The 9380-nt window shown below is 42.1% G+C and overlaps 1 protein-coding gene across 1 annotated transcript; it reads left to right on the top strand.

Annotated features, from left to right (window-relative positions):
* The first annotated feature begins 3211 nt into the window (after positions 1 to 3211).
* BLOC1S6 (biogenesis of lysosomal organelles complex 1 subunit 6) lies at positions 3212 to 9380 on the top strand. Its single transcript, XM_037395639.1, has 5 exons — positions 3212 to 3460; positions 4246 to 4390; positions 5479 to 5566; positions 6181 to 6267; positions 7045 to 9380. The coding sequence occupies exons 1-5, from the start codon at positions 3394 to 3396 to the stop codon at positions 7162 to 7164; spliced, it is 507 nt and encodes a 168-aa protein (XP_037251536.1). The 5' UTR covers positions 3212 to 3393; the 3' UTR covers positions 7165 to 9380.

Genomic DNA, 9380 nt, shown 5'->3' with positions numbered 1-9380 from the left:
GTGAACTGGGTTCCTGCAATGGGCCGGAATTTTACAATACATATTGGAGGGTGTTGGGACACATTTGTGTGTGTAACTGAGACTGCTTCCGTGATCACAGCTTGTGTAGACACCCATATGACAACTGAGGGGGCAGCAAACAGCGTGGGAGGCGGAATGAACAGTCGAGGCTGTGAACCTGTTAGGCCAGCCTTGCTGCCTGGGGAACTGCTCCCAGATGGGTTCCAGTTCAGCCATTCTTAAATGTTTTTGTTCTCAGCTCTGGGTGATTTGACTCACTGTGTTTCACCAGTTTCACCACTTGTACCAAGCACTAGTGCGTGAGGACACATGGGCATGAACGACTAGCCAGGAAGGAGCTGCCAAAACATCTGTCTTAAAATGTTGGGCTTTGCATTGAGAGATTGAGGAATAGGTGCATGCTCCGTTCTACAGGAACAGAAACTTCTGGCACTGAGGAAGGGTAGTGAGCTGGGGGGACAACACCTACAACCAGTGCACCAAGGCTGGCCAGCTTGCCTTATACTGAATAACTAAGACCAGATTTTTCTGAAGTGTTGTCAAGAATCAAGTAATACGTGTCAAAATAAACCTCTGTTGAACAAAACCTTTTGTAACAGCCTGTTACACTCCCATTTCTTTATTATGGCAGCCAAGGCTGTACCCTCTCTGTAGTCTGGTTTACTTAATAACTAAGTGAGAGAGTCTTAAAGAGGTTAGCCATTTAATGTGAAATATTTCCTTTTCATACTGTCATCCCGTAAGTCATACAGCACTTTCAGAGTTGGGGGTTTAAAACATATTGTTTGCTATACAATTCAAGCTAACTTCATTTTTACTCAGATTTCTAGGGTGGTGGTGGGGGTGTTACTATATATGTAACTGTTTAAATGAGTTACAACGATAAAATAATGTGTAGGTGACAGTGCTGCGTTAAAAGTTTCTGAAGAGTTTCCACAACATAAAATTAAAATGAAATGTGATTATTTGCTGTTACAGTGTCACATACATAGGCATTTGTCTTGCCAGTAGTTCAAAATTTAACAGCTTTCCAGCACATGAGTCTGCAGTCTTGCTGGGAGCAGAAGACCTCCATGAGCAAGCTAGAAAGTTGTGTACGAACTTTGGACAAGCATCTGGAGATAGAAGGTGTTGAATTGCTGTAGGATTAGAAGTAGCAAATAAGTGCAGGAGTACAACAGAAGACCGTAGCAGAACAGGAGAGAAAGCAAGGAAGCATACAAGGATGTTAAACACAGATTCACAAACATTGCTGCCATGGGTAGAAGAGCCATCAGCTGAAGAGTCCAGGTTCTTCACAGTCATCTTTAGGTAGCTCTGTTGCTGTGCAGGGACTATAAATGCAATTCAGCTAATTATACAGAGGTGTCCTCAGCATGATTTTCTTTCTCATTAATTAAAGCTCATACATTTCATTGTATGGCTCCATGGGTTATGGAGTTTGTTGTTGTATGGTATCTTATTTTTAGGTAACAATAGTAATGTTAGCAATGATTTTGCACAACTCCTTGAAATTAAATATTTAGACCAGCAGGTAACTGTGCTTTTTGCTAGTTTAACCAAATGCTTACATTCCTTATTAGAGGGTTCACTTAACTTCTTTTTCAAACATCATTTTCTCTTAGAATAAAACTTTACCTAATCCTTCACAGGATAATGAACTTGGGAATACACTTGGGAAATAATCACTGTGAAACAGAGAACATTTTGTAGAAGAAAAGGAACAAAAGAGGCTTTCTAACAGTCTCTTTTTTTGAATGTCTAGATTGATAAATAGTTAAATGTCAACTTGTCTAGAAAAACAGATACCAATTTTATATTCCAATCCTCAGCCTATTTCTGCAAGACGTGGGAGGGCCTGGAACAGTCAAAGCAGAAGCACAAATCTGAAACACCCACATCTCAAGTGAGATTATTTCAGAGTGATTATCTCACTTGTTCTTACTAGAAATTCCATCTGGAAGCAGAGAAGTTTTTCCCAATGAAACTTTCAAAAAAATTTTTTTTTCCCGCTGAAAGAAACTTTTAAGTAAAATTGCTAACCAGTTGTAACTGAGAATTTGATTTGAGTCTGTTTAAGTTAATTGACAAGTTCCTGTTGTTGCAGTCTGGCTCCAGACCAGGCCTTTGATGCTTCTTTTTCAAAGCAAAAGCAGAAAAGGAAAGAAAAACGGATTAAGTTTTTAGTCTGACAGAATAGTGACATAATTGTGATCAACAGTTAATTAGAATACATGTATGAAGAAAAATGTAAATGAATTTGCAGCAATCTTAATTAAAAATGTTAATTTCAAGGATGTCATCTCAAAAAGTCCATTTTTTGCCTCAGTCTGTTTTTGAAAAGCATTAGTTGGACTACCTGAATTTAACTTCGTCTTGAAGGTTTGGGGTTTTATGGAAATATTGCATTCAAATGTTTTCTGAGCGGTTCCTTCATTGGTTTCTTCTCATAGTTGTGCCAGCCTTTCCTGACAAGCCTTTTCTTGAGAAGTTGTAAGAGAAAAGAGAAAAAGAAAATCCTAACATACTATATGAAAGTGGTTTTTCATTCGGGGGTGGGGGGGAAGCCTGCAAGTTATTACTCTTACAGACTGTTGGCGGAGATGCCGAGACGGATACATACACAAAAACTGTCAGAATTTTATTTCCTAAGGAACAGAAGCTAAAAGTAGCGAATAATCTGCACGGTTTCTGGAGAATAAAATACAGGTTTATGTCCCTAAGAAAGGCCACCCTGCAGGGACTGGCAAGGGCACCCGCAGGACCCTGCCGCGCACACCCTGCCTGCCAGCAGCTACTCGCCACAAAGCAGAACACGCTGGCCACCGCCGGCCAATTCACTCATTGCCACTTCCACCGCTGCCGGGCCCGCCGCAGCAGAGCCGCCAGAGGGCCGGCCTGCAGGGCGCCGCCACCCCCCGCCGCCCCCGGCCCGCCCGCAGGCCCGGCGCGAAGGCCCCTGCGGCCCCGCACGGGTACGCCCGCCCGCGGGGGCCCTCAGGACCGCAGACAGCTTTGCCGCCGCCGGTGAGCTCCGCGCCGTTCCCCGCTCCCCCTACGCCGCCCGTTCGGCTCCCGCCGCAGCCGAACGCGCCCGCCCGCGCTGCCGGGCCGCCCGACGGGCGGGGAGCGGCACCCCAGGCCGCGGCACGCGCCGCCCCGTTTCCGCATCCGGGGCGGGCGCCCTTCTAGCCGGCTGCGCGCCGACGGGACTCTATGGTGAGGCGGCGGGCTGCGGGGCAGGCGGCGCCGTGCCGCCCCGCTTGGTGAGCGCAGCCGGACCCCTGCCGCCCGGCCGGGCCCTGCGCCCCTGCCGCGGTCTCGGCCTCAGCCTGGGCGGTCTCCTGCCCTGCGGCGCGGTGAGCGGCGGCCATGAGCGGCGCGGAACGGCCCGAGGAGAAGGAGGCGGCGGCGGCGGCCAGCCCCGGGCGCTCGCTGGGTACGTGCGGGACGGCGGGGCTGGGCGCAAGGCAGGTGCAGGGAGGCCCGGGAAGAGGCTGGGACGGCGGGAGCGGGGCACGGCGCCCTGAGAGCGGCTCGGGCCGCCGCCGCCCCCGGGGGCCGGTGACAGGGCTGGGGGCCCCGCGGGGGCCGAGGGCAGCGGCCGGGGCGGGCTCCCACGCGGCGTGGCCTGTAGGTTAAAGTCCCATCTCTTCTAACAGCCCCGCACGCAGTAAATAATCATAGCTTGCCCCTGCAGAATTCACATGTTAACTCTGACTGTTGCAAACTTCTGGAGTTCTGTGTGTGGTGTTTCAGTGAGGCCTTCGTATGTGTTGAGTGACTGGCTCGGACCTTTATTTGCTAGGCGCCGGTTTATCCTCCTTGAAAGCAAAGAGTGTGTGGGGGGGTGTTAATGTACGGGCATTCTTGCTGCATAGCCAGAACAACTGATACGGCCCTTTTTTTTTTTTTCCCCTCTGTAGACTGGCATATTTTAAAATGTTTTTTGTGGCTTTGGAATACTCTTTGGTTTTCCTTTTCTGTTCTGCTGGCGTTTGGGTAAAACTTTTCACCAGGGAGCTCGTGATACGGAACTGGGAATAAGGGAGGGATAAAGAAGGGGAGGAAAAAGAAAACACAGTTCAGTTGATAAAGTGCAAGGGGTTATACCTTCAGTGTTGAAATGCTTTTAATTTTTAAAGAGGAAAATATAACTGCTATAGGCAAAACTTGAAGTGCATGCTGACGTGTCACATTCAGTCTTGCTATTCTTCGGTGTAGGTCCTGGTGATGCATCTCCAGATGAAGGAGTAGTAGAAGATTTGCCTTTAATAGATGAGAAAGCTGTGGAGCAGCTAACTGAAGGATTGATTTCTCATTATCTGCCTGATCTTCAGCGATCAAAATCAGCACTACAGGAACTTACGTAAGCAAATTTTTAAACCCAGCTTCTTCTATGTGCAGTACTCTGTTTGCTGCTTTTTTCGCTATAATGTTCTAGCTACCCATAACTGGAATACAATTCATTGCAGCATTTCTGTGTTTTAACTGCAGCATCCTGAATAGCTGAGTGATTTGTGGGAGTACTGGGGTGTGTATAAGCTGCAGTGTAGCCTATCTGAACTTTGACTGAAGGATGTATAATCTGGAACAGTAAACCTCTAGGCCAGATATAGCGAAAGACATGTAGATTTCTTAAATACTTCTTCATTTCTGCAGTGGAAAATCTGCTGGAAGTTGGATTTATTTTGCTTGCAGAGATGCAGTTCATAGTCGGGGCAGCTCGTAGTGGGGTATATTGTTTGTTGTCCAGTCTCTAAACCGTGTTGCAAAAGCTACATTTGGAAAATAAAATGAAGGAGCTAAACAGGTAAGAAGTCTTTGTACATTGGCATCTCACTGGTAACTGAGAATAGCTTATTTCAAATGTAGGCTGGATTTGCCATGGATGCAGAGATACTGGAAAGGGCTTTACACAGATCCATCTCAGCTTTTGTAGGGTACGTTGGTTTGGGTTTCATATGCATGAGGTGGTTATGCTGCTGCCAAGGATAACCTGCGTCTGCAGAGACTTTAGCTGATTCCTGTGGGATTTAGGATCTTTAATAAGCACCAAGAAACCACACAAGCTCTATACAGAAATAACTCAGTCCTGCAGCATGATACAGAAGCACTTGAGTGGAAAGTCAAGAGCTAATTGGTTTTCCCTTCGTGCAACCTGGGGTGTTTACTCACTGCAACCTGCAGAGTGCCTATTGAGGGTTTTGGGATATTCATCCCAGACATTCATGCTTTATGATGCCAGCTAGATTTGTGTGTACTCAGCTGGGATTTTCCTAAAAGCATGTACTCATGTCTTTTCTGAAATGGCCTGGCAATGCGTAAGAGGAATCTGATATTGGGAAGTATGTATTTATATTGTTACGATCAAAAGTAGTATTTATTTAAAGGTCTGGTTGAAAAGCATATGTGCTTCTTTACTTCAGTTTTATGCTTTTTTTTTTTTTTTTTTAGACAGAACCAAGTGGTATTACTAGAAACGTTAGAACAAGAAATTTCAAAATTCAAGGAGTGTAACTCCATTCTTGATATCAATGCTTTGGTGAGTACTTTCAATGCTTTGTTAAATCTCTATTAGTGTAGATTTTCTTGCCAAAGGATTAGTAGCCACTTGTGTATTTTCCTTGTTCTTAATGACCTATAGGAAGAGAAGCAACCAGTTCCGATACTTGGGACAGATTGTTGCTGGAGAGGTTGCAGAACCAGCGTATTTCCCTTAAACAGGGAGGGCACTGGGAAGAAAGAGCAGGCTCAGTCAGCTAGTGGTAGTTAAGTCTAGCTGTTCAAAACCAGTAACCAAAGCAGATATATGCCATTTTTCAGTAGGACTGAGGCTCCAAGGTGAGCTCTGTGCACCTCTCCAGACTAGCAGGAAGGGTGCATGAAGCACTGATACACAGTGCATAAAATGGTAATATTTTTATTGTTTAATTAATCTTAATTCAGTAGATTACTGGATGTACCTATTGAGATATGACAGTTTTCTATATTAATACATGTAATGTGTGAATTTATATATAAATTATATATATATAAACTTGGACAATCCATTATCAAACTGGTCATGACTGTTTTTGATTGCTGTTTTGCTGTGTAGCTCTGTAAAACAACTATTCCAGCTTGACAGTCACTGCTTTAATGGTTATGTTTTTCAAGTTTTCAGAAGCTAAACGCTATCACAACAAGTTAGTGAATATTAGAAATGAAATGATGATGCTCCATGAGAAGACATCAAAGCTAAAAGTGAGTGGGATAAATATTTTTACTTTCCAACATAGATATTTACTTACGTATTCTTGACTTCCAGCTTTTTGGATGCATGCTGAAAGTTATGATTAAAATAGAATCTTCAGTCCTTATCTTAAATGGATGTTTTCAGTAGCACCGAGCCATGTATTTTTTTAAAATTTCACGTTCTCCTGCCTGTGCTCAAGCAACTTACTTATCCAAACTATTGGTAAATCTCCGTGTCATAGTCATATTTAGTTGGTACAAGAATCATGCTTTGTTCTATTGCTTAATCCACTCCGTTCCAGCTAGTTCTCTTTGTTGTTTCAGTTTCCATGTCTTTTTAATGAAAACTAGGTTGTCATAAATGTTAGAATTTCTCCTTCTGTTTGATGTAATATCAACAGTGCCATAAGTTCACTGACTTCATGCTATGTAGGCAGTCTCCAGTTACATTCTGGCAAGATTAGTCCGTCAGTGTGCTCAACAGAAGGATTTTCACTTGGGAGACAATAAATTGCACAATATGCGCCTTGTCTGGTATACATGAAGGATGAATTTTAGTGAGGCTGAAGGGAGTGCGGTTTGTATTTTCCCTCTGTAGATCACAGACTTGTCATTTCTAAAGTGAGAGGGAGAAGGAAAAAAAAATGAACAGTTTCTGCAGCATTCAGTCATAGGTGGGGTGGATTGGAGAAGATAGTGTTAAGACAATGGGAAGGATTTTGGTCGTAGCTCCGATTCAAATAAAGCTATAAAACTTACAATGATTTTCTTGTATTTTCTACTTAGAAAAGAGCACTTAAGCTGCAACAAAAGAGGCAGAAGGAAGAACTGGAACGAGAACAACAACGTGAGAAGGAACTTGAAAGAGAGAAGCAGTTAACAGCAAAACCTGCTAGGAGGACATGAAAGCAGAGCATGCAACAACTTGTCCAAGCTAGTAATTTCTGCGTTCTCTGGAATTAAGGCAGACTTTGCTTAAACTGGGCTATAGCTGTTAGTAGCAACAGTGTATTATATTATAAATTCCAGAATGGTAATACTAGGGTTGGTAACGCTCAAATTTTTTCATTTCAGCCATTAAAGTTGCCTTCTTTTGTAATGCTATGCAGTTTGATATTATTATAATGTAAGTTAATTTTTATATATATTTATGTATGTATATAGGAGAACTTCGGCGTCACATTTTTAAATACCTGTCCTTTTTTTTTTTTGCCTGTTCTTTTGGTATCTAGAATTCTGGGAGATATTTGTGACTGGCACACGTGGGTTTTAGACAAAATACAGAATACTGGTTGAAGTTCAGATCTTGTCACCGGACTTCAGTGGCCACGTATTTCACTGAAACTGCTTTTATTCAGGCAGTTGGAATCTTTTTTTGATGCCCTGGTTCATAAATACTGACTTTTTGTGCAGCCTTAGTTTAGCCTGTCTCTAATGAACTGAAGAAACTTCCAGTGTATTTGCCTGAAAGCTCACTTTATTGCAGCAGTCTTATTTTTTTGTTATCAAGTAACTTAAGAACAGCTTTAAAGTAAGTTCTGAATAAGTTCTCAGCTGAATTGGCAGGGCGGGAGGTGTGTGGGTGTGGTGGTGGTGTAGGGAGCAGAACACTAAAGATTCTCAAAATTGAGTGTGTGCAATGCAAAGATTAATGGGTTTGTGCTTTCACAAACGTTAGAGCCAAACCAGGGAAATGTTGCCTCTTTAGTGGTTCAACAGGAAGACTGTGTGGTCTAAGCAGACTTCTGTGGGATTAGAAGTTGTCGTTTCTTCATTTTGTGTGACAAAATAAAACACAACCAAGCCTAAACTTCCACTTCATGTGAAGTTCAGTTACCTGTAGGAAAAATTACTGCGTTTAATTTTTTTCCTTGAGAAATTCTTTATTTGTACTTCAGGGCTATATAAGAGAATTTTTATTATGCTGTCCTTACCCAAATCGATGATGATTAGTGTATACTGATGATAAATGCGGAATGGAGGTTGATACCTATTTCTCTGAACATAATTGCTTTCTTGCAGGACTTGGTGTGGACTTGCATTCAAATGAATGTACATGTTGTCTGGACTGGTGAAAGAGCTTTAAACTATTTGTTCCTTCAATCTAACAACTAGTTATTTTAAATCTGTTATTTTTTGTAGTAATGTAACTGTGTTTTGAAGTAAGATGAAGGGTAAGCTAGGTAAAGTTTTCCATAAAATATATATGGTAAGGTACCATAGGGGCACAGTCAACTTGACTTTTTCTTCCATTTTAGATGATTCATACGGTGTACGCCTGCCTGGACTCTACTGTATTACAATTTTCTGAACTCCTAATTTCCCATTCTTAATGTTTATGATCTTTTTTCTATGAAAAACATACTTTTAATGACTAATCATCCAACATGCAAGGTAAACTGGGATGACGTTTTGGGGCAAGGAGAACAAACTACTTGAAGTAGTCTGAAGGGACACTGAAATGCTGTTACTGAAGCAGGAATAGATTAAAACTATCCACAGGTGTTTTTCCTTTAAGCTGACTTGTGCCTGGTAATTGCCAGTGGATTGTTGACCTGTGCTGTTGTTTTTATGTATTTCTAGGACAAATGTAAAGAATTTCCAGAGTCCGTATTTTTGGAGCAGAATGTACATAACTAAATGTTGTTTAAATACTGTACTTTGTAATGCAATTTCAAAATTAAATTCTGGGACTTCTAACAGTTCTTGTGAAAGTATAACGTGAAACTAGATGCCTCAGTATCCAAATAGGGATTAAATTCTTGTGGTATTTCTTGATTTGTCTTCCCCCCCCCCATCTAGAATCCTGTTTAGTATTTCTAGTTGTGGTCTTTCTGTGAAGAACTAGCGGGTTTTTTGTTTTGTTTCAAAAATCATGGCTACTTTTACTGAAAATACAGAATTCTAAGCATAGAAATAGATGCTTTTGCAATTGCATAATTCATTGTTTCTTTGGAATAATTTCTGATCAAAGGAATAAAAGCTTGTGGTGCCTGCCTGAGGAATCACATACATGTACGTAAAAATGTAATTGATAATTTTTCCCATAAAATTGTAATAAAATCTGGGTTTTTGTATGAATAAGGAACTAATTTTACTAAATGACTTTTCTGTAATATAAA

Source organism: Falco rusticolus, chromosome 7, assembly GCF_015220075.1.
Source record: "Falco rusticolus isolate bFalRus1 chromosome 7, bFalRus1.pri, whole genome shotgun sequence".
NCBI lineage: Eukaryota > Metazoa > Chordata > Aves > Falconiformes > Falconidae > Falco > Falco rusticolus.
This window is presented reverse-complemented; position numbering and strand designations above follow the sequence as displayed.